The sequence below is a fragment of the Dermacentor silvarum genome, chromosome 10 (genome assembly GCF_013339745.2).
Source record: "Dermacentor silvarum isolate Dsil-2018 chromosome 10, BIME_Dsil_1.4, whole genome shotgun sequence".
NCBI lineage: Eukaryota > Metazoa > Arthropoda > Arachnida > Ixodida > Ixodidae > Dermacentor > Dermacentor silvarum.
Window position 1 is genome coordinate 3,145,006 of NC_051163.1, and position 26,252 is coordinate 3,171,257.

The 26,252-nt window shown below is 46.3% G+C and overlaps 1 protein-coding gene across 5 annotated transcripts in view; it reads right to left on the reverse strand.

The window, feature by feature from the left end:
- The window catches only part of LOC119466172 (transmembrane protein adipocyte-associated 1 homolog), a 125,330-nt gene that overhangs the window by 3,440 nt on the left and 95,638 nt on the right, over positions 1-26,252 (reverse strand). For 4 of the 5 annotated variants that reach the window (XM_049657275.1, XM_049657276.1, XM_049657272.1 and 1 more), the window contains 3 exons: positions 25,411-25,513; positions 17,839-17,919; positions 17,405-17,534 (listed from right to left, as the gene is read on the reverse strand). In XM_049657275.1, the coding sequence (XP_049513232.1) occupies positions 17,405-17,534; positions 17,839-17,919; positions 25,411-25,513 (314 nt within the window). Of the gene's footprint in view, positions 1-5,532; positions 5,601-17,404; positions 17,535-17,838; positions 17,920-25,410; positions 25,514-26,252 lie in introns of all 5 variants that reach the window. The other variant, XM_049657274.1, reaches the window with a different exon arrangement.

Sequence of the window (26,252 nt, forward strand, 5' to 3'; positions counted from 1 at the left end):
ATAAAGAAAATAGAATTTTTACAAAAAAAGTTGGCCGGTTTCCTGCATGTGTTTCAGCACAATGTACTCTATGAGGCCGAACTGCAATATTGGCTTCCAGTTTGTAGTTTGGGAATGTGTACTCAAGCTACTGAACCATTACACTTTCTACTTCACAACAGGTTATTACTTACACATTTCAATTCAGGTTCAACTCAAACAGAAAAGTGCAATACAAACCAGTTGAAAATGACTGATTATATACCATATCAACTCTGCGAGAAAACTATACATTCTCTAAATGAATAATCATACGTGCAATGTCCTAATCTATGTCTACTTTACGGAAGACTAATTGTGTGCATGAAAAGAATACGAAGAATGATAAGCAGGCTGCACTGCAACGCTTCCCTACTACGGTCTCCTGCACGCTGTTTCCGAAGGTGTGTGGTCGCACATATCAGCGCGACCCAGAGTGATGTAACGGTGCTTACATGCACAAAATCTGCGTGTTTTAATATGTTCTGATAATTAACTGATGTCACCGATGAGTGGCTATCTCAAGCGAACGACGAGTGGTCGCTGTACCTGCCGATGTAAACAAATGCACCGGTCGGTGCTTTGGACTGTCAGCGGCGTTCTTGCAGGATACAAATGCGGAAAGTCATGCTCCACATCTTACAGTGAGCATGCGAAGCGGTTCCCTGGGAGGGCTAAAACACCTAAAACAGCAAGCAGCACGTATATCAGTGGTTAGGGCTACCCTTGGTCTTCATGTTGCAGTGCGATATGTTGCGCATGGGCGCTAGCTCCAGTGGTGGCGGACAGCGATTCGTGGCTACTGAATTCGTCTGAATCATAACTGTCACTGTTTGACCGATCCGTATAGGTGGTGCAGCTTACAATGTCAATCGAAGGTCCCCGAAGGTCCGGCGTGGTCACGAATAAGCTGAGCGTCTGCTCTTCGCCGGTTTCGTTCGCCCCGCAGGCGAGACCGGCATGCGTTGCGCGCCTTCACCGCCGGTGTAGTAGCTGGGGGTACATTCGTGACATCACTCGCAGAGGTTCACTCGGCAGCTTGCTCAGGTTTCAGTTTCGTTCTTGCGCTTTTTTGCTTATTTAAAATTATTTTCGAATTTGCGGAACAATTCTCCTATCAGGTGCGTCACAGGAGGATCTCGGGAACCTAATATTTTATTAGCTTCACATGGTCAAAAAATAAGCGGAGTTGCCCTTTAACACGCGTCGATGGCGAAAGGCATGTGGACAATGCGGACTCTGCATGACAGGCCATGCGTTGCCGTGAAGCCGACCCCCACCCCCTCCCTTCGCGAATATTCACAGATAACCCGCACCGCCACTTTTTAAACAACTTTTTTCAATTTTTGGTGCGGGTTATATGCGAGAAAATATGGTATGCTAAAGTGACCGTCCACTTTTTTTTTTGTGAGACAAAACGAGTAACTGACACATCCTTGCAACTTAAGACAGCAGTTACGCATATTTCAATATTTAGGCAAACCCACTGTGGCATGGAGCGTAACAGATCTCAAAGGTTATGCTTTATCTTGCTGCATTAACGATTACAGAAGCGAAAAATACATTATAGACGCCATGTAGTGATATACAATCTCTAAAGCTATGCTTTTCTTATACTTTTGCTACCTAAATTCAGCGGCAGCAATTGCAGGAGCTGGACACATGTCATAGACGTTTGATTTTTGGACACTACTTATTCCCAAAACAACTAGTTATTTCACTGCCTAATTTTATTTCAACAAAAGTATTTATATTTCTTGGTGTTCATGTTTGCATTGATGCATGAGAACGTTTTGGCAACGCATTCTGTTCAATGACAGTGTGCTGCAGCGATCCAATCCAATCCAAGTTATGGGCATTGTTTTAGTGGCGGCAAAACACTGGTGCAGTGTCAATTCGTTTGCCATCTTTACAGCCTGCCCGAAGTCACCTGCCCAGCTATTGAGGTATGACAGCTACATTTATCTCTATTTGAGCCATAGGAGTATCGAACGTGTTTTGTTCGCAGGTGCCAACAAGCCCTAAAGTGAGGGGAAAGCCGTACATGCAAAAGAAAGCGTCACTGCAAAAAAAAAGGCCATATTTACGGACTTCGGATCTCATGCTGGCAGCCAGCAGTCAATGGCCAGAAAAATCGCAAGTCCAGAATGATGCAGTGGTGCATGTATGCCGCACACACACGTTAACATGTGTTGTCGTTCTATCCGCGCAAACGTTTGTGTGTCTAGCAATGTTTGCAGCTGTACAGAGGCAACATCAGAATTTAAGAGGAAGCTTTAGCTCAGGTGCTCCTATCTAAATAAATGTAAAAGGGAAATTCATTTTTCTCGGCAACTGTTGCACCAAATTTGACAAGGTTTTTTGCATTTATAAGAAAAACTTAAAATCTGGTGAATGTTGGTTTCGAATTTTTAATTTAGGCCGTAAATTCTTTATTAAAAATTGGCAAAAATTGCACATTTTCAGAAAACGAAACAATCAAGTTTACAACTTTGTAACTTAGCAATGAAAAACGATATCACAATTATGTGCATTGGATCTAATAGTACACCTAACGCGGACAAAATTAATATATTACACATGGATCTAAAAAAAATTTGTAATATGGAAATACAGCTTTTGCAGAACCATTGTACTCAACGTTACGAATTCACGTAAGATATAAGGTGCGTTCGATTCGTTTGCACGAATGTGAACTAGTTCACGGCGGTTCACGCGAAGTTCAGAAATTGTGCAGCTCGATTTCTGCAGTGCAGGCACCGTGCGACACTCGAAATGAATGCCAAGGTGAAGACGCAGTGCAGGCATTATGTTATGTCCGACTAAAGTGCACGGAGCGTGTAAGTTTGAGAGGTCCTGAACTGCAGGTATGATTAGCTTCTGGGGCATAAATACACACCACACTTGCGTAGACACATGAGACGTGCGTAAGAGGGGTTGTAATGCCGCTCGTGCCAGTGTGCAGTGTCGTCTGCTGCGCTGCTGCTTCGCACCTGTACACCTGCACCAACTCGGCACCGACAATCCAGTGGGCGCAGCAAAATCATGAACCAGCCCTGCACCTTTCCTGCACCTTCTGAAATGAACAGCGTGGTTCAGCAGGTGCCACTGCTGTACCGCTGAAACGAATGGCATGGTGCAGCACCTCGTGAACTGGTTCAGGTGGTGCAGGTGAATCGAACGTACCTATAAATTGACATATCAAATTTGTCCGCTTTTGAATGATCTAATGAATGCCATTTACAGAACCGTGATAGCTGTTCTTGATGCAGGGCTATTAATTTGTAAAATTCATGCTTATATTTTTCTCGAACTTTCGAATTTTTGAAAATTCTGTACCGCATCGGAGTTGGGCCCGAGCTTCCTCTTAATGTCAATGATTGTAGCACGACACGAACCCAGACCTCGGGCTCAGCAGCAATATGCTGTAAAGCCACTCACTAGTGCAGCGGGTATTAAATATCGTTATAGCATTAAGCTGAATGTATTTATGTTTAAAGAAGGTAAAAAATCGTTCACTATTATGCCGTCACAAAGTGCATGTACTGTACTGGCTATACTGTTATAAAAATTGATTTGTGGGGGGAATTTCAATTATGGATATGGGTAATGGCTGTCTCGATATGTACATCGTTGTTGTAGCCAAAGCACTAAAAGTTCGCACATTCAAGTGTCATGCACTTAATATTTTTCTTACTAAACTTTTGAATGAAAAAACTAAATTCTCCTTGTATGCATAATAAATTTTAATTATTGTTAAACAATACATTAATTCCTTGAACTAGCAGAAATGGCAGTGCTTTTTGTGTTAAAACTTTCCATCCGAATGAGTTTGCAGGTGTGTCACATTTTATGTTTTTCATATTTGTGAAAATGTGTTCTATTTCTGACACGCTGCACAAAATTGTGTTAGAATGATATCTTACATTATTCTGTGTAGACTGTTGTTTATGTCTGCATTAAGTAATCTTGTTTAATCAGTGCAAAACGAGACAAAGGACAACAGAGAAGGTGGGATGAAGACAGTGTTTGTCTTCATCCCACCTTCTCTGTTGTCCTTTGACTAGCCCGTTCTCATACATTACTGTATCAGGTAAGCCGTAATGCTTACACTTCTACTACGCATTGTGCTTTCTTTGGCTTCCACCACACATTTATTCTTGCTTGCGAGTTTTTTTTTTTTTTTTATTCTAAAGCATGTGCCTATAATGAATCCTCGTAAGGTTTGACAGGTCGAAAAAGTAAAATAAATATGATGATGACATAAGACCTCATTTAGTTGCATTGTCTTTCCCACATTTGTTAGACTCTGTTTGACATGCTGAAAGAAGTTTCTAGTTTTTTTTTTTTTTTTTGTCTTCACGCTGTTCTAATTTCGGTCGTGATATCTAGATCTTCAAAATTTTCTATTTATCAGCGTGTATATTTGTCGCTATGAACAGTATTCATGTGTGCTTTGTAAACTTTATAATATAGGTGGCAGTAAAAGATTTACTATATTTTGAAGCTGGTGTGGGCCCATTGTTCTGGTTTATTTTCAGCAGAGCAGCGACAGTGAAATGCATTGAAGCACCCGACTGGTTGTTATATAACATTGGTTGGGTGCTTGAGTGCATTCCACAATCGCTGCTTCAAGGTGCGTGCCTGCACACTCACTCACTCACTGAGTCCCCCCCCAGACACGAAATACGTCCGCCACAGGATCCCATATTGGATGTCTGATGGATGTACAAATTTTTTTGGGATATCCATCGGACGTCTGTTGGACATTTGGGGACGTCCAGCGGGTATCTGTGGTTGCTTGGGATGGCAATTCATTTTTTGAGAACAGCTTATTCAAGCATTTTCACAGCATTGTCCAGATCCAGAAAACTAGTTGACGACTAGTGGTTGTGTTACTGTACATAGCAGTCTGATCGCTTTTCGAGGCTTCAATCAGTGGCTTTAAGCCTGCTTCGTGTAAGGATCACACCTAGTGAAAAACCCGGAAAAAGAAAATGCAGGCCTTATACGAGTAAATATGGTAATCATTCACCCATTGAGAATAAGAATTGCATGTAGCTCTGCAATGTGCAGGGGCTGCAACAATGTCTGTGAAACCTGTCTGTCCCCCAATGGCTAGTCTTCTGGTATATTTTGCTTCAATCTGGCATGTCCCTACTTGACAGCTTCTTCAAGACCACTTTAGTTTTTAAAACCAAGCAATGCGAAGAGGAAATTATATTTGGGTTCTTGCAGCCTGTTTTACCGCTTTAAGGAGCTGCAATCACACATGCCACAAAGACTATGCCGTTACAAGAGATAACCATGTGGTGAAAACCACAGAACTAGGTTAATTTAGGCTGTTGCAAACATGTTACATCGGACACTTGAGAAAAACAAGGGAAGGGTGCAGCATTGCTGCTGCCCCTACAGGGAAATGATGATGAGCTAGATCCTTACAGCTGATGTCACTGTTGAAATGTGCGGTAAGGCCGCTCCTTATTCCAGCCAAGGTGATGGAGAGGCACTTACGTTTGACTGGTGCCCCAAGACGGCAGGCATCCCATGCAGGTTCACAGGGACAGAAAGTGGGGGGCATGCTGTAGGGGCATGCAATGTACTGTGTTAAGGGAAGCGTGCATGCAAGGAGCTGGAATGCATTGCTTGGCCATGCCACCTGTGCCATATTCGCAATAGAATAACACTTGGCACTTCCACAAGGATATGTTATACACTTGCTATGTGCTACAAAATGCAACCCAGGAGCTACAAGAGAGAAAAGAGTTGCCAATCATTATCAACTTACCACATAAACAGTGTTGGCTCATGGACAAGAACTTCCATGAGCCACTGCTTCAATTTTTGCACTAGAGGGGCCTGCATGCTCAAATACCCAAATATGCGACAGAGAAATCAGTTGCAAATAAAAAAAAAAGGAAGCTAAAGTGGCCCATAACCAGTAGCAAGCCACCTTACCCAAATGCAGGCATCATCTGATGGGAAAAAATGGTAGGACTGCTGCACCTACATGCTCACAGCAAATGGCATGCTCATGAAAATAGTGCCTTACAGGCATTATAAGCTGAGGCCTGTGCCATGGGGCAGTAGGGAGACGATCGCATGACATGCTACATTTTAAATGCGTGGGTCATGAAAGCTCATGAAACCAGTAAGCAGGTGAAATTTTACGTGCATTGTGCTCTTATTCTTTGGCTCCTGTAGAAGCCATAAAAAGAAACAAACCAACCCATGGGAAGTGCCTGACAAGGCCTATGTGAGTGCAAACGTGCACGTGTATGCCACACACCTAGAACAATGAACACAAGGTGTTGCGAGCAGAAAACAGCGCTAAACAACAACACGAAGAGAAGGACACAGACCACAGCACTGACTAACAACCAAGTGTTTTTATTCTTTCAGTCAGCATACATATGCTCTACCACTATCGCAAGGAACAGAAAAAGCAGAAATTCAGCATAACAATTTATTGCCCCTGCGCATGCTGAATTTGTTTTTTTCTGTTCTTTGCAATAGTGGTAGAGTATATGTATGCTGACTGAAAGAATAAAAACACTTGGTTGTTAGTCAGCGCTGTGGTCTGTGTCCTTTTCTTAGTCCTGACGTTAAGCACTGATTTCTGCTCGTAGTCATGAATCAACCAGCCCAAATGCGTACCCTTCTACAAAGTGTTGGTTTGGATGCTGACAAATTCCTCTCCTCTGATGAGTGCCAACACAGCTTTGAGAGAGCTAAGTGAGCAACTACAGGAGACATAACAAGGCACGCATGTTGCGTACCTATGCAGGCCTAATGAGAGGTAGAGATGCTGTAGCTAGGTGTTTATGACAATCAAAGCTCCATCATAGTATGCCATCATGCACTTTGCATGCTACAAATAGGAACAAGCGACTCTGTATCGATGTACTGAAAAGGGGACCATCAGTCAAAGAACCTCTCGGAGAACGCCCACTAGCGGTCACATGAACACACTGCCAAATGTACAATACAACTCAGTTTTAACTCAAGGCCATCTGCCATGATACATGGCACAGCTATAATGTGACTGCTGTGGACCTTATATAAGCTAGTGCATCTAGTTGTGTACCTGCAACACATAGTGCGCAGTGGGACTAGAGGCTACGAGAGGCGGGTGCAAACCCAATGCTCCGATGCAGGCAAAGAAATTGGCAAGATTTCACTCAGCGCACAGCACACTTTTAATGCCACTCCTTGCCAGGCACTGCAGTCTCGCTTGTTTATCATGTAAAGAAACTGTGAAAACATTGCTAAGGTCTTGTCTGATTTTTGAGTTAATATTTTCTTTCAACACACTCTAAAAGGGTGGAATCAAACTTTCTTTTTGTTGTTGCTAGGGCAGTTCCTGGAACAGTAATGTAAGCAGTAAAGACAATGCAGTTATTTTACATTAGGCAACATAAAGAATCTTCAAAGAATACAAGGAATATAATAAGCAGAGCATCACCTTTACAAAAAATTCTGTAACTATCTTTGTTTACAATAAAGGAGCAGCTAGTAAAATAGAAATTGGTTTATTATTTGTAAAGCCCTTTTGCTTCATGACAGTCACACTCAAGTCCTATCTCTGCGAAAGCAGATGTCGAATGAATCATCAATTTAGAAAGTGGCACATTTGAGAATGAACAATTCCTAACACATGCATCAATAAAATACAAAAAATAAACTCTTTTTAAATCGTTGGGTCTAAGCACTGTAAACAAAGCATTATTTGCAAGCTTGATTTCTTGCAGTTTCATTACACAATGAAACCTCAAAAGAGTTTTCAGGAACTAAATTTCATGAGACAATCATGCCACTGTTGGACACAATGTGGAGAATTTTTCACGGGACCATCATTCATGAACAGTTAATTTGCTAAAAAAAGTCATTTGCAATATTTCTTTTGAGTGAAAGGAGGTATACTAAGCTATATTTATTGAGCAAATAAGCAAAAACAGTTTATCAGAAAAATGTCCCTTTTCAATAAATGTGCTATTCTCACGTAGTAGTGACGATGAAGCAAACAGTTGTAAAACTGTGAATGACGAAATTAATTCTTTATTGGGCGAACCTGTGCCCACAAAAGCGAGTTACACTCGAAGCACTACGATAGCGGTGAACACAGTCGGCGATCATTGAAAATCTAATCAGCGGCGAAACACGTTGGCTTTTATACATGAGGCATCGAAGGTTCCAGATAATTCCCTGGTGCCTGCGTATCTTGCAGACCATTCACGTTGAGTTCCAAGACCATTCGCGTCGGTTATACTATCAGATTACGTAAGGCATCGGTGACAACAGACAACGGATAGAAGCATCGACAACGTTTGAGAAACTTCAGAAACATGCAGGCACGTCCTGTGCCTAGCGATAACGTTTAACATTTGTTAGTCGGTGAAAAGCGGTCACATGTGAAAGATAAACATGTACACGTGTCACTATTATCATTATTAGTTTACTTCATAAAACACAACAGGAGAATAACCACTGCACTTATACCAGAGGCTAGACAATAAAATTTTATCGCCCCACACCGATCAAGGTTCTAGACACAAGAATTCAGAAGCAGAACCTAAGACAGAGCAAGTTCAAATGAACGATAAGCTGCATTTGTGTCATAAGTACTGACATTCAGAGCCTCTGCAAAAAGAACATACAGGAGCATTGTAATATGGGACTGAGCAAGTAGGGCTTAAAATATATAAGGGACAAAATGATGCATGGAGATCAAACACTGCACAGAAGAGCGGTGAGTTGGGCAAGTTGGTTAAGGTTCATGGTAAGTGGCAGTGCAAAGGACAAGGACGAAGCAAGACGACAAACACAGCGCCGTGTTTGTTGTCTCGCTTCGTCCTTGTCCCTTGTGCTTCCGCTAATCAATGCATAGAAGTGACAGCAAAAGTACAGGACTTGACTCAGAAGGAACAGCAAGCTTGTTGGGTCCTTTCTGCCGATATAGTGTAGCGACTGTTTGTAACAGTGGATGTCAAGTTTACAAAAACTGGCATGGACGCGAAAGCTTCGCTTCATAATACCGACGTGAAGATATCGTCGACACACCATGAGACCGTATCTTTGGCTGCCAACTTTCAAATTCAACAAAATGAATCTTTTTTCTCATTGAAACTTGTTTTATCAGATCGCCCATCTGACTCTTTCCGTGTAAGGAAAATTTGTCAGTGACTAGTCATTTGCGTAAAACGTTGAAATTGAATATAATGAAATTTTAATGTTATGAAGTAAAGTGCCGATTTCACCAACGTCATTATATTAACATTTAACTGTATTGCTGAATAAAGCCACTTGCTCTTTTGGCATGCTTCATGCAAACAAGAATAAAATAAAAGAAAGAAAGCTTCACAGAACTAGGGCACGTCAACAAAACCACGCCCTAGGACATGAGTGACTGAATTGAAGTTACAGTGAAGACGTCATCAGGTTCTCTTTAATGTACTTTCTATTGTGTTCAATCTCTCCTGCATAACTGTACCATGGAACATGCGAAAGCTGATCAAATTACAACCACGGAATCTGCTCTTCCGATCATGAAGGGTTGCAAGAAATGTCGCCAATCATATGTCAGAAGTTGAGTGCACGTATTCTAGATATTTTTAATGTGGCGCCAAGTGGCACTGCCAATAAATTTGCTAAAAAATGTGTGACCGGTTATTATATGAGGCTTTTTCATCTCACATTAAGCGAGATCTGCGCCATGCTGGCACGAGGAATACCAAACTTCAGCACAAACAGCACAAACAGAAAGCAGATCCCACGTGCTTTAAAGAATCGGTTTAAGCAAAGCTTTCATTTCCGGTGACTTCCAAGACGAGGATAATAATGGCGCCGTGTTTTAGGTTTCTCTTTTAGTGCTACCAAGCATCAATGGGAGGCTTTCATTCTTATGCTCCATATGAGGCAGAATTGCACAAAAGGCCGCTCTTGGGGCAGCTGTTCCACCAGTGGAGCGTCCTGCATTTTGCACATAAGAAGCCTGTGCACCTAACACAATGACAGGAAAAACTCAACAACAATGGCTGACAGGGGACAGTAAAAAATTCACTAGACAGAAGCGTGCAAGCTTTCATGAGTTTATCCCGTACTGCGCAACACTGACTAGACTACCGATCTACCTAGGCCTTAAGAGATCGCATATAATATCATCAGGGGTGGGACTGCCCAAAGTCATTTTGGAGCAATTTTTGGAGCAAGTAAAATTGCGTTTTGGAGCAATTTGGAGCAAACTAAATCGCATTTTGGAGCAGGCTAAACTGAATTTTGGTGGAATAAAAGGAATATGGCAGCGCACTTCAAAATCACGATTAAACACAGAATAAACCAACACAAAGTACGTAGTAGAAGCGCGCGTTATAGCTATTGACCCTTTTCTCGGAGCAGTTTGTTCTAGAAAAACGAGATGGCACTTACGGCGGCGTGCCATAAGTCTCCTCAGCGACCGTGCACAAATACGAAACCATTACCGCTTCTACCTTGCTTCTGTGCAATATGCTGTCAGAAATGCGACCGAGTTTTCGCTAACGCACAGTGCTCCATTCAAGTTGGTTTGAATCACGTAGATTGAAGAAGTGCACAGTACAGTGTAGACCGCTTATAATGTAAGTCGTCGGAGTCGCGAATATCTGCACTATAAGTGGTACCGCACTATAACCAAAACAATGATTTTAAAGACCTGCGCGTATGCAAAACATGTAGACCAAGCATGTAGACACGCTTTGTACTATCGCTTGCACATCGCTATTACGCTCTGGAGAAAACATAATTGCGATGTAGCCGGTGCGCTTCAAGCTCAACAGCTTTGCACCAAGTCAAAACGAAACAACTCTTTGCTACAACCGCTGCGGAAAAAGCCACGACCGCTATCGACGCAATTATGAACGGAGACTTTGCAGTGCTGAAGTCACGTGCCCGACACACGCACCGAGTCTGGACGAATTAACTGCAATTTGCTGCAACAAATGCAGTCGAAACCGCGGTTGCTATCTATGCGATCATCGATGGCGATTACACAGTTTTTTAGGCACGCGGCCGACGCGCGTACGTAGTAAAAATGAAACTACTGTTCGCCGCAACCGCTGCGGAGAAAACTGCGGCCGCTATCGATGCGATCGTCCATGACGACTACGCAGTTACGAAAGCCCGCGGCCAATGCGGTGTTATGCGTGGCGGTAAACGCAAGAATACAGACACAAATAGGCTCGAAGCGCTCGGGCATTGCTGTCATTCACATACGATTTCAACTGATGGCTGTGGCGATGTGGACTCCGCCGCTTCGTTTCGGTTGGACGCTAGCGCCGTTCTTTCTCTTTTGCGTCGCACATTTGCGGCGCTCCTCGCTCACCGAGATCCGAAAGTAGTCTGAATTAACCAATGTGCGACCAAATAAGTCCAAATTAACGAGAGTTTGATTGCATTGAATAATGCATACGCCGGCCGGGAGCACGCACCTTGTTGAGCGAACGAGTGAACGGTAACGTGCTCGCTACCGCCCTTGTCTGCGAGATTTTTCTGCGGAAGCGGCATTATAACCGGTATTTTGTCTCACGCAGCTGCACTGTAAGCGGTATGCGTACACATGGAGTTCTATGGGAGGGTAAACGGGAGTCGGAAAAGGCCGCGTTGTAGCCAGTTCTGCACTATAAACGGTTACGTTATAAGTGGTCTATACTGTAGTTGGCTGCAAAAATAGTGACTGGCATATTAAGGAATGTAATGAATATGTGGGGCCAAGTTCGTGGACCGCTGGTGCAACTATCTGTACATGTTTCCGGCACTTCTGAGATGTACGACTTTCTTCGAGGATACAAAAACTTGCTCATCTGCCAACGTTGCATCGCTAACTTTCAAAGAGAGAGCTTCAGCCCCGGTACGTTGACAAGAGTGAGTACCGCTCGTAAAAGAATGATAAAGGGAGTAGCGCTGCTTCCTGTCATAGTAGGTTTCGCGCACAGTATCTACACACATCTACCCAACCAGCACGGAAACTTACACCCACTCTTTCGCCAACGTGTCAAGAATAAGTCAATATATGTGCACTATATATGCACAATAAGTGACGCTACTACACTGATAGCGCACGAATGGTCGAAGCTGAATGTTTCGTGACGGTCCACAAGAGTGAGTTACTAGCGATAATACGCATTTGCTACAATTAAGGTATTACAATGTGCAGAACAGCTACGTTACAAGCCTTGTGTGCAGCAAGAACAAATCTAACGGAACTGAGCACACCCACGAGCAATTAGGCAGAAAATGATCAGATAGTGACCGCACCGAGGAACCTTACTGAGTCAGAAACGTGACAAGCCGCTGGTTCAAAATATTTGCCAAATAAAGAACGAAGACAAAAACACCATAATCCTGATTCAATTCATGAGCAAAAAGTTTGGATAGCTTCGAATACATATTGAGACCCGCTTTTAGAGCAAGAAACATAAATGCTGCTCGCACCGTTTGGACATAGCTTAATCAGCTCCAAAAGCGCTTTTGCATCTTCTCTGAAACTGCAGTCAAAGCTTCGTGTCATCCAACCAGTCACCGTCTACGATATCTCCCAAAACAGAGGTTTGATAAGCCGCACCAGCGTCATGCATATCCATTGTAAACATTGTAAACACGGAGGCAACGGAGGCAGTTGAGGCAAACAATGGACGCGTCACCACGTGATCAAACTTGGCAGCGCCCACGGGATCGCCGCGAAAAGGGTCCATAGCGTACTAGAATATGGAAGAGTGGGTCGAGCGGCGGTACAGCGCATGCTATCCTGTAAAGCCGAAAACATCGGTGGCACTACGATCAAACTATATATTCCCGCTCCAACACTCATGATGATAGCAGAAAATGCGTTCAAATTATGTGGCTCAATCGACACGGTAACATAATTTTTGGTCACCATATGTCACTGCAGACCACTGTGGAAGACATATAGGTGAGGACACAGCGGCCCGCACCGGTCCCCGATAAAGTCCCCTAGTTTCTCTAAGTGCCACGAGAGGGCTGTTCCCACAGCGGTCCCGGGGCGCAGCGAGCGGAAATGCTTTTCTATGGGGAATATGCACCTTGTGAAGGCCATTTTTCAGGAAACTGCTGCTGATAAAGAGACGAAAATGCTTTTGCCGCATTGTTTCTGTGCAGCTTCGTTACTAAGTCCAGTTTTGTGAAGCAGCGGCTTCGTGCTCGTTTAGTTGAACGCGTAGAAGGAAATTAATTTTGGCGGGTTATTTAAACCTGCTACCCAAGTAAGCGCCGGCGCCCTGATAACAGAGCCATAACCTTCGCTCGTCTCTTTTGTTCTCGTGACCGCTGGCTCATTCTTTTCTTTGTGCGTTAGTTCGCCTGCTCACTCGTTCGCCCGTTCCACGCCCTGATCGTTTGTTCGCTAGTTCATTCGTTGGTTTGTTCTTTAATGCAGCATTTGTTCCAGATTTCGTACACAATGCTCGTTCATACCTTGTGGGTGTTTTCCCCAACCCGTAGCGCGTATAATCGCAGCTACGTAGGGTTCGGGCGAATAAGGCAACAAGAGAGTCAACTCAACGTTTATTGCTGCGGGCAATAAAACACACTAGCAAAGGGAAGTCCGCTCTGTATAATAAGTAATAAAATAGGCTTGCCTCGTCGCATGTGATAGTCAGGCAAACGAAGTCACTCACGGGTTGCAGTGGGTATATCCGTAGGGGCAGGTCAGGAGTAGAGAGGTCAGAGAGGCCCGGGGGTCTCTCGGTCGCGCTCTTTTATACCTTTTTACCTTTTCGCGAGGGGAATGTCCTCCTCGCCCGTCGGATACTTTCCCTCTTCCCGCACGGGTACGCGCGTCGCGAGATGCGAGCGTGAACCGGGAGAGGGCAAAGTGCATCTCTCCCGTGCACGCCCGGCTCCCGCCGCGTGCGCAAGCGACGGCGAGCGCCCGCGGGAGAAGGTGGCGGCGTGTGCTCCCCACAACCTCTGTGCACTTGCTTATTATACCGTTAATTCACTCAGTCATTTACTCGCTCTAGATTTGTCCGCTTGTTCCGTTGTGTTAGTGCAAAAACACTACTAGCCTACCACCCTGGATTCCGCGACTACATCCTTGCAAACATGTATGCATGCATGCGTGCCACTGTTGCAGTTTTCAACGAAGCACCTGCGGCCCTTCGCTGCAGTTTACCGATCACCATCATGCCGCTGGGGCAGCGCTGGCGTAAAATCGCAGTCAGCTTGCTTAAAGAGCTGCGACGATGCTACTGGCGACGACGTAAGGAACAGTTCAGGCCATGCGAACGGTGGGTGTGACACAAACGAGCCACGCGATGTCATCTGATGGCTATCGCAACGAGATATTTTGTGTATGTTTTTGTTTCTTCCAGTGAAGTTTCACCGCAAGGCCGGGCTGACACTGTGATCAGTGGCCCAGTTTGTAGGAGCGTGGCTGGTACTTTATCTGGGTGCTTGTCCCCTGTGCATCGCCCATGTTGTGTCCCCACCTATATATCTTCCACCATGCCGCAATCAACCCTGGGCTGGTGAAACGTAAAAATTATTCCAATCTGTTTTTATTGCGATATAAACTACAGTGTAGACCGCTTTAAACGTAAGTCGCCGGAGTCGCGAATATCCGCACTATAAGCGGTACTGCACTATAACCAAAGCAACAATTTTCAAGGCCCGCACATATGCAAAACATGTGCACCGAGCCGCCACGCGTATGCGACAGTCGATGAATGCGGCTAGAACGTTTGCATTCAATTTACAGTCGAATCTCGTTAATTCGAACCAAATCACACGGCGGCGCCTCCGACCGGCATTGCTCCGGCACCGCCATAGAGTAAAAGCTTAGGAAAGACCCCCTCAATGTCGCGCGCGAACAAACCAAAAAAAAAAAAAAAAAACATGCGGCGGACATTTCACCCTCTCTCAAATGGCAAAGTCGCCGATTCTGCGTTGCGCCGGAGCATGCGTGTACGTGCTGACGTCTCAGCCACGCTACCGTAGCCACGCGTAGAAAATGGCAGTGAACCCTTCTTTCGCCTTTATGCTTCCTCTACTTTCTAGTCACGTGTTGACCTTGCACGCTGCGGCTACGGCGCAGAGGGAAGCAGCGGCGCTTTCCCAGGCCGGCCAACGAAACTACCCATGCTGGACAAAGCCCGCTTCCCAATAACGGCAGAAAATGAAACTTCGGGGAGCTGGCACCGGGCTGGCTGTAGCGGCGGCGCCTGCAAGGCGGCAGGCGCGCACGGTGACAGTCGAAAGTGAGGGAGCTACGAGGGAGGGCGAGGGGAGCCACCGACGCGGCGGAGTTGCCAAGGCGAAATCCGCTTCCCTGCCGCCTTCCTCCCTCACATTCCACGGTCTCCGCGTGCGCCCTTCGCCTGTGCCGTGCCGCTCGCTGAAGTTTCGTTTACTGCCGTTATCGTGAAGCAAGGGTTGGCCGTTTCGTGGTCCTCGCTCGCTATGCGCGCCATGATATTTCACGACTCGACTCGCACTCAAGATTCTGGTTTCAGCCTCACTGGCTGTTCGTTCGCACCACGTGCCCTTCTCCACTTTGTCTCTTTCTTCCTCGATCACTACTTGGGGCGCTCGTTTGAGGGGAGCGTTCGCCGTCTCCGCTGACTTCTGTACTCCCAGGCAGCCGCACTGTAACCGGTATTTCATTTCCCGCAACTGTACTATAAGCGATACGTGTATACATGGAGTGCTATGGGAAAATTAACGGGAGTCTGAAAAGACCGCACTATATCCGGTCCTGCACTATAAGCGGTTACGTTATAAGTGGTCTATACTGCATATGGACACTCCAGGCGCATTTCTGCCATCGCCGTTGACGTGATGTTGCATATAAAGTATAGGGAAGATATTTTTGCCGCGTGCCGTATGCTGTACGTGCGAATGAAAGCGTGCGAGGGTGAGCCGACAATGCCGGCTGAATCTCCGCGCGCAAAGGAGGAAAGCGGTGAGGAAAAGCAGTCTTCCTTCGCGCGCAAGGCAAAGGAGGAAGAAGTGGGAGGTGGGTTCTACTCCGCCGGCTGCTGCGTATGGTGCGGCCGCACGTGCCCACACGGGCCCTATATTGAAAGCAATCTGCAATGGGGACAGAGTGCGAGTGCCGATAGCTTCGTGTTCGCTGTGTTTCCGTCGCTTAGTTCGTGTTGAAGCCAGAGACAGCACGAAGGTCAATTCGCTCACTGCTGCTGCCGCACTTCCTCACTCCAGTGTTTGTCTTGACAGAGTTTTCGCGGTCATTGAGTGAGATGTGTTCATGTGTACATGACACCATGCTTGTTAATTTAGTAAGCAAATGTTTACAAGTTTATACGGGTGATAAAACTACTATCCTTACTTCGTATAGCTGTCTACTAATTTGCTATGGCAATCGATGCTTTGCCTTTCAGGTGAAACTGCAACTTTTCTTTTGAAATACATCATTAGCCTTTCGCAATAGGTCAAAATGGCTCAGGCCTCACCCATATGGGCATAAAAACAGATTGTAATAGTTTTACGTTATACCGGCCCTGGGTACAGAGACGCCCGCCCGCTGAATCCACTGCAGCGTGTGCCTCGCTAATATCTAGTTCGCTCACAGCACCCTCAGCCTACTTTTCGTTATTTTGCGCCTCAGTTATGGAGCGCCGTGCCACTCGGCTCCCTCAACCTTATTCTAGTACACCGTAAATACAGCCGCCCTGACCATTCGTACAGCAGCGACAACAGCCTCTGGGAGTAGTTGTGTGCGCGCCGGCCACTTGCCAGTATAGAGCGTAAAAGTTCAGTGTTATAAGCACGAAAATTAACTGTGCTGGAGCTGCCGTCGCGCGGTGTGCGGAATGTGAATGGTTGCACTCTTTTTCGGAAGAGTGAATCCGCTCGATGTTTGCGGCCATACCCAAGCACACATGCTGAAGCCGTTCTGGCGCAGCGTGGCGCAATTTCGGTTAAAGTCCCACCCCTGTATCATATGACTTGGTGATATAATATATTAAGCAACAAGCAATGCATTTAGTGGCATTAAAAGAACGCATTAATCAAAACTGTATTTCTGACTGCACTAATACAATGTGTGCTGCATACACAAGTGAACACCGGGAAGCATTCAATCCAGGGTGTCCTTGGCAAGCTTGAAGAGTGCCTCAGTGCGGCCCTGTGCGTCTTATTAAGCACCAAGAGGGCACAACATTGGCATGCATGCGCAACAAGAAAAGCAGTAGTGCACCAAGTTGAGCTAGTTGGTTGAAGTTCATATTAGAAAGATTTTAACTGCGCTATAAACAGGGACAAAGGAGGACGAAAAAGACAACACAGCGCACATGTTGTCTTTATCGTCCTCCTTCGTCCCTGTTTATAGCGCAGTTAAATAGAAAAGCAGGCTTCATACGTGTGTAATGTGCACCTGGTAAATGTAGTCCGAGTCGGTCTTGAGCGATGAGCAGGACAGCTGGTGGGGCAGGCTCACATTGTCATCTTCCATGGGATCATCTGTCTGTGCCTTGTACGAGAACATGATGCTTGGCTGCGAGATGCTACAGGTGGGTGAAAGGAAGGCATCGCAGAAAAGTCCCACATTTGTAGATGAGCTCATAACCATAAAGCAACAGATGAAATGGCCCAAGCTCAAAATAGCAACTCATGTTTCAGGCCCTATGTGAGAGCAATGCACAAGGCAGCTGGGGAGTTAGGCTAGGTGGGCATCTCCCTGACCAGATCAAGCTAGTCTATCATGAGAGCTTCTGGCCTAGACACTCATCAAATCAGATGTTCGTGTTTTGATCATATTAGGTTCTCGGAGCTACACACGTGTAGAATGGAACTTTCGGCACTGCCTACCTGAAAAAATCCGCTAGGAATGTCTTGTAGACAAGTGGAGTGAAGATGGTGAAGTAGAGGTAGCTTGTCACATCTACCACACTGTCAGAGAAAGAAGCAGGTTATGAGAGGCTGCACACAAGCTGCTTTCACATAGTGCTGCAGAAGAATGTCCATTTCAAAAAATTTTATGCGAGTAAGAGTCCTACAGCAGTCAAGACTATGGATATACAAAAAAGAATGAAGAAAGTTCTGGCAAACATGACAGATGCACTACAGCCTTGTTTACATGCTATCAGATCACACAACAGGAAAAGTACACTACCTGTCCATTTATAATACAAATGCTGAAATTTTCCTAAACACGCAATATGAATTCATTAAACCATGACCATTGTAAAAACCTGCAAAATCAAATTTTGGTAGATGGTTTAAAATTTAAGTTCCTAGCCCTACTTAGTGATAAACAGCGTATGGAAAATATGTTTTCAGAGAGCAATCATTACCCGCTTCAAGAACAGAGTATGTGAAAACATGACATTTAAAGCTTAGGTTTGTCCCTGAGTCTCTGTCAATGCCAGTTCGTAGGTCTAATAGCCATGTGCTATTGCCAACTGTGCACAGAATAGCACAAAAAGCCGGCGAGAATTTTTGAGGTTATAAAAGCTACTGCATGTGCTTCTCATGTATAAAGACTGTGTTCTTAGAGTATATTGACCCGTGTACTTGTGTATCTTTCTCGGGTGACCGCGTTTCACCGTCTAACAAATATTATTGCTCAGCGCAGGACTAGCCAGCATCTATCAGAAGTTTATCGAATGTTATCGATGGTTCTATCTGCTGTTTGTTGTCACCAAACCTTGAGTAATCCGAGTGCATGTACGCTCATCGTGAATTCTGTAGTACTTGCTGGAAGACATGCCTGCACCAGTGATTACTCTGGAACCTTTGATGATGTATGCTCACCGCGAATTCTGTAGTACTTGCTGGAAGACATGACTGCACCAGTGATTACTCTGGAACCTTTGATGATGCATGTATAAAAAACGACTCGCTTGACCTGCGCATCAGATTTTCGCCGACCGCCGACTGTGTTCGCGCTATCGTTGTTCTTTGAGTGTAGCCTATTTTTGTGGGCACAAGTTCGCCCATTAAAAAGCTAGTTTCGTCATTTACAGTATTGCTGCTGTTTTCTCCGTCACTAGTACGTAAAATCTGGTAGAGGTGCTTTTGCGTTCACGCACTGGACAGCCCCGAAAAGCCGGGATCCAAGGCCGAACCCCGAAGACAGTACCAACGTCGTCCCGAACCATCGAGTTAACCTCAGGTTATGATACCAGCCCTCGGAGTACGGGGTTCTTCCCGAGAAGACCAGGAAGCGCACGGCCATGACCGCATCAACAATGACAGCCCCAGTGCCACCTACACCAATCGTGTTTCAGCAGCCCAGGGAGCCACGGACGTTCCGCGGATCAACATTTGAGGACCCGGAAAGCTGGCTCGAGACGTATTATGAAACGGTCACTACATTTAACAACTGGAACAGTGACAACAAGGTGCGCCATATATTTTTTGCATTGGAAGACACCGCCAGGACGTGGTTCGAGAATGGAGAAAGCACCTTAATAAAGTCGGATCTGTTTTGCAACAGCTTCATGTAGACCCTCACGAGCGTCGTGCGCCAAGAGCGAGCCCAAGCTCTACAAGAAACTCGAGTGCAACTACATAATGAGACACTCGCCATCTTCACGGAAGAGATGACCCGTCTTTTTCAGCATGCCGACCCGGAAATGTCGGAGGAGAAAAAAGTCCGCTTCCTGATGAGCAGCGTAAAGCAAGAACTTTTCGCGAACTGATCGAAAACCCGCCGAAGACCATAGCTGAGTTTCTGACAGAGGCAACAACGATCGAGAAAACTCTGGAAATGTGCACTAGGCAGTATAACTGCCAAATGCTCACACTGCAGTGTGCAATCCAAGCACTGGGCTCCGACGATCTACGACGTTACCAACGGACGTTCTGGTAACGCCACAGTTCCGCCAGCTCGCCCACCGCAGCTTCCTCAGGAAGACAGACATCTGGCGTGCTCCCGACCATCGCCCACTCTGCTACCAGTGTGCGGAAGCAGGCCACGTCCACCGCCAATGCCCATACCGCGAGATGGGCCTACGAGGGTTTGCCATCAATGCCCCACGTCCACAGCTTGGCGAGTGGCCATGTGACATCGCCGAAACCCAGTGGAGACCCCGACGTCCTTCACGTTCGCCGTCGCCAGGACGTTACCTGTCTCCGCAGTGCCGACCATACATTGGCCCAGCCCGGGGCTGGTGCGGACGGTCAGCCCATATCCGAAACTCAAAGCAGCAACCACTGGAGGTGCGGTTGCTGTATGTCGAAATGCCGAAGATCCTCCACCGCCGCCGCCGACGCTTCAAGATCTAGCTCGACGACATCGCAATGACACTCTGCCATCCCGACCAAGCCCGGAAGCCAAGAATACGCCGACGAAAGACAACATCGCGACACAATGTAGCCATGATCTGATGCCAAGACCTAACTGCAATGAAAGACAAAGAACCACCGACCTCGATGTGCTTTTCAACGGCCACGAGGTCACCACTTGTAGACACTAGAGCCGACTACTCAGTCATCAGTGGATTATTCTATGCCAAGTTGAAAAAAGTCAAGACTGCATGGGACAGCCCTCAAATTCGGACAGCTGGAGGACGCCTCACAACACTGACTGGAATCTGCACGGCAAGAATTGCAGTTCATGACCGGACCTACCCTGCAACGTTCGTTATCCTCCAAGTGTTCACGAGACGTCATTCTCGGCATGGACTTCTTGAACCAACATGGCACAATCATCGACATGAAGTCGAAGTCGATAATGCCATCTGAAGATTAAGCGACACCGCTGGAGAGCGCTCGTAGTCACCATGCCTTGAGTGTGCTTGAGGACGAAGTCAGCATCCCGCCTCACTCCGGCTTTCTCATTTTCATCGGCAGCGAAAAACCTGCCGACGTAGAAGGTGTCATCGAGGACTACCAACGTCTACTACTCGACCGTGAAATTTGCGTTGCAAAAAGTATCGCTCGATTGCATGGAGGGAAAGTGAAAGTGATGCTGACAAACTTCAGCCAGGAGTTCAAGCACATCAACAAGGGCACCACGATCGCATACAACGAGGAAATTGCGGAAACCATCAATACTTTTGTCCTCTCGGATTCTGCCGTATCTACCCCGACGACCATAGTTCCTGAACCAGACTTTGACATAAATCCAAGTTTCCCCATGAGTAAGCAGCAACAGCTCAGAAGTCTTCTCCAACTATACAAAGACTGGTTTTTGACACCATCGAGGATTCGACAAACAGCAGTTGCAAAGCATCGCATAACAATCAAAGAGTGCGCTCTACCACTTCGCCATAGCACTTGCCAAGTTTTGACGCGAGAACGTGAAGCTATAAGGCAGCAAGTCGACGAAATGCTGTGCAACGACATTATCCAGCTGTCGAAAAGCCCGTGGGCATCTCCTGTAGTCTTGGTGAAGAAAAAGGACAGAACTCTACGTTTCTGTGTCCATTATCGTTACCATTATCCAAGATCACAATGAAGGACGCATGCCCCCTCCCACAGATACATGACGCATTGGATCGGCTCTGCAATGCTAAATACTTCTCGTCAATGGATCTCAAGACCAGCTACTGGCAAATAGAAGTCGACGAGAGGGTTCGCGAAGATGGCCTTCATCACGCCAGATGGCCTCTATGAGTTCAAGGTCATGCCATTCGGACTGTGCTCAGCGCCTGCAACATTCCAGCGTGTGATGGACACGGTGTTAGCAGGGTTGAAGTGACAGACCTGTCTTGTTTACTTGGATGACATCTTCGTCTTCGCCGGAAATCGACAAAGAGGCAGTGCGTAGATTCCTTGGCATGTGTGCCTACGACAGGCGTTTTGTCAAGGACTTTTCACGCATTGCTGAGTCGCTGACACATATAACTAAATGTGATGTCGAGCTCAAGTGTGAAATGTGGCAGGCCGACGCATTTCAAGAACTCAAACAACGCATGCAGTTGCCACCGGTACTTGCACACTTCGACGAAGACGCCAATACATAAACCCCACTGACACCAGTAGCCTAGGCCTCGATGCTGTGCTAGTCCAGAGGAAAGACGGATTTGAATGGGTGATAGCTTACGCCAGCCCGTCGCTGTCAAAAGCGGAATGCAATTATTCTAGATCGAAAAGGAATGCCTCGACATAATATGGGCTACAGCAAAATTCCACCCTTACCTACATGGCAGGCTATTCAAAGTTGTTAGCGACCATCACGCGTTGTGTTGGCTAGCGAACTTAAAGGACCATTCAGGATACTTGGCGCAGTGGAGCCTCAGACTGCAAGAACATGACATCACTGTAATCTACAAGTCCGGACAAAAACACGCTGATGCCAACTGCCTGTCTCGTACTCCCGTGGACCCACAGACCCAAGATGCCCATGACGAGGACGCCTTTTTAGGAACAATATGTGCAGACGACTTTGCCAAGCAGCAGCGAGCGGACCCGGAGCTAAGAAGCCTTGCTGAGTACTTGCAAGGCAAGACCGACTTTGTCCCGAGGGTAATTAGGCGTGGATTGTCTTCGTTTTTCTTGCAAAACGACGTCCTGATGAAGAAATTTTCACCAGTGTGCGCAAAGTATCATCTCGTTGTGACCGCAGCACTTCGGTCAGAAGTCCTGCACGCCCTGCATGATGATAAGACAGCCGGGTACTTTGGGTTTTCCCGTACGCTCGCAAGAATACAAGAGAAGTACTATTGGCCACGCCTGACAGCCGACGTCGCCCGTTACGTCAAGATATGCCGAGACTGCCAGCAATGCAAGACACCAATGACAAGGCCGGCGGGATTACTACAACCGATTGAGCCTTTTTTCCGACTGTTTCAGCAGATCGGGATAGATTTGTTAGGGCCCTTTCCGATGTCAACATGTGGAAAGAAGTCGATTGTCGTGGCTACCGACTACCTTAACCGCTCACTAAAACGAACGGTCTGCCTAAAGGTAGTGCAGCCGAAGTTGCTAAATGGATGACCCGCACATCAGATTTTCGACGACTGCCGATTGTGCTCGCCGCTGTTGTTCTTTGAGTGTAGCCTACTTTTGTGGGCACAAGTTCTCCCAATAAAAAGCTAATTTCGTCATTACAGTATTGCTGCTGTTTTCTTCATCGTCACTACTACATGACGATATTAACTAATTACACCTAGTTAGGCGAGTTGGTGAACATGACAATGATGTAAATGCACTTAAAAGATCTGGACGATAGGTAAAGGCGAGACAGACATGCACAACTTTCAAATTGTTTATTCGAAAATCCGATCGTCACTTATATACTCTCACGACGGTGAAGAAAACAGTAGCAAAACTGTGAATGACAAAACGGACTTCTTATTGGGCGAACCTGTGCCCACAAAAGTAAGTTGCACTCGAAGCACGATAGCGGCGAACATAGTCGGCAATCGTCGAAAATCTGATTAGCGGCGAAATGCGTCGGCTTTTATACATGAGTCATTGAAGGTTCCAGAGTGATCCCTGGTGCCCGCGTGTCTTCCAGGAAGTACTAGACAATTCGCGTCGCTCATACAATCAGATTACATAAGCGTCGGTGACAACAGACAAAGGATAGAAGCATCGATAACGTTCGAGAAATTTCCGATACATGCAGGCGCGTCCTGCACTAAACGTTTAACATATGTTAGCCGGTGAAAAGCAGTCACTAGTGAAAGATAAACAAGTACACGTCTCAATACGCTTACACACGTGACACTTGACATGCGCACTGCACTCATTACACATCCAAAAACGTTCCTTTCCTGTCAACGTCAGGGACACTATACTCACACATTTTTCTATTTCATCACATATCGACTTCGCTTCGATAATAAGCCTCGCCCATTGATTACGATTCCCTGCTATAACGGTGCAGAGGTGCATTTCTTGCAGCGCGCGGCGAGACGCCCGTGGCCCCCGTAGTTGACATTATTGCAGTGTTCCCTTAAGTGGTCACATAAACAGCGAGCGTTCTGCCCTATATAGCCACTTCCACAGGACAGAAGAATTTTATAAAGCACGCCCGTTTGACACTCAACAAATTTTAATTTATGGTTCACAGTCCAACTGGGCGGCTTTCTGGAACATGGTTCTGTTAACTTGCACAGCCTGGACAACAATGACCTCGTCAGACATTGCCACCACTCACTGCTGCCATGACCGTTTAGGTAAGAGCTTCAACTGATGACCCCGAACACTACTCTACAACAGACCGGCTTCTTGGCCCTATTGAGTTCTTTTAGGAATGAGTAAAACGCTGAAGAAATAAACATCGTCATCGTCCTTGGTGTCATTATTATGGTAATTATTAGGCATTTTATTTGCTGTTGGATTCCTCTGGCTAAAGCAAGGAAATTGCATGTTATGCAAAGTGCTTGCCACACCCCCCCCCCCACACACACACAAAAATTCACCCCCCCCCCCCCCCCCCGGTAGAGATCCTTAGTGCACTACTGACCTTAACACTCGACCTTTGTGCTACTTTCTTACGATTGTGTGACATGTGATGAATTGTAGGAATTACCGCTACCTTTTCTTTGTTTCATCGCATCTCTGCTGACAGAAAGATTGCTTTCTGATTCTTTTAACTTGCGCCTCAGCTGCGGAACCTAACGTGTGGTCAGGGTAGCCAGACACAAGGTGAGGGCAAGATTTTTTAAGTGCATTTTTAGAACACATGTTAATTATGCCTCTTTTGAAAAGCCCAGAATGAGCTGATCCATAAGGCAGTACCAGCTTGCTTGATCTTGGCTGGTAACCCAAGCCAAGATCAAGTCAACGCTTTTCAAATGTCAAGCTCCCTGTAGGTACAAGCACTCACACAAGAGGGTTTTAAAACGAAAGCTTTACAAAGGACTTCGAGCCGAGTTTCATCGTCGCCAGCAATTTGCCCTTCATTTGACCGCAGCTGTGCCCTAGCCTTGGCAACGCATCACGTGACTCGGCATCACGTGCATCACGGCAACGCATCACGTGCCGCCTTACGACGTGTCTCACCACGCGCCTGGCTAAAGCCCCCAAGCAAGATATTGCTCGATTAGCTGCTTCACTGGAGAGGGTCCGGAATGCCAAGCGCGCGAAGCTAGCGTCGGAGACTGAGGAAGAGCGAGCTGTTCGGCTCGCAAAACACGGGAAGCGGAACCACAATGTTGGTTAAGCTAATCAAAGGTTAACCAAGTGAAACCAAGACTTAACGAGGCTAAACCACAGCCATTTTTTACACTCAGCTTTCCTTCTTACAACTATTTCTCAGGGTCTTAGCAAGTGGCAGCATTTTCCCTACTCCCACTTGACTTAGTGCAGTGCTGGAAATCAGGCCACCTCAGGCTTTGAGCACTGCCTAAGCTGCTAATTCTGCATGGGAACAGTCATAGCAAGATGTCAGTAAAATGAAGGAAAGCTGCTTTCAAAGTTGTGAGTGCTGTAAAAAAAACAGCCATCACCACATTCGTTCTTTGCAAGCAGTAAGATGCTTACCAGACACCTTCGCGGACGTCATAGTAGTAGAGGCCCGAGCCCGCTGCCTGGGTCAGATTGAGCACAGCAAGGAACAGTGCGTACCAATAGAAGCTCTGCTTGGCTGCAAGGATATGTGGTAAGTGACAAAAAAATTGTGGCCTTGATAAAGCCAGTGCACATTCAGGCACTTCAGAATTATAAGGGAGCATTGATGAATCCACCCTATAGACCTTTTCACAAACCAACGTTTCAGGAGCGAGATTGCCCGTCACAGGCGACGTCTAGCATTTGAACATGTTATGCTGCCATTTTGGACAGTGAGCCTTGCGAGAGCAGGCTGGCCGCACTTCGGTTTTGTGATCTTCGCTGAGCATTATTTCGATGTTTTTTTTCTGCTTCGCTTGGTTTGTACTACTTGACTTGTTACATGTTTCACGTGGTCGCGTGAGCGCTCAGTGTGAAGTGCAATGGCAACAGCACGCCCAGCCAGTGGATGTGGCGTTTCGTCTTCGGTAGCGGCGGCAGCCACGTCTGCTTCGTCAAGACCTGGCGTGCCAATCAGTGGTATTTTTCATTGTTATTGCGGGACACATGTGACTGTAGTCGTCGATTGAATCTGATCACCATTACATTTCACAGTTGAGGGTTACCTCATTTAGTGAAAGAGGGCGCGTACGTAGCTGTCGGGCAATGCTTAGAACCAGGCGCCGGCGGCCCGCCGACAGGTGTCAGCGGTTGGTAGATATGCGATGGTTACTCCATAAGCTTCCAACGCAACTGCAGCAGCTCAGTCATGCAAAATTTATTGAATCTGGTGCAACGCAAGGTGCTTATACCCAAATGTAAAAGCAGAAGCGTGG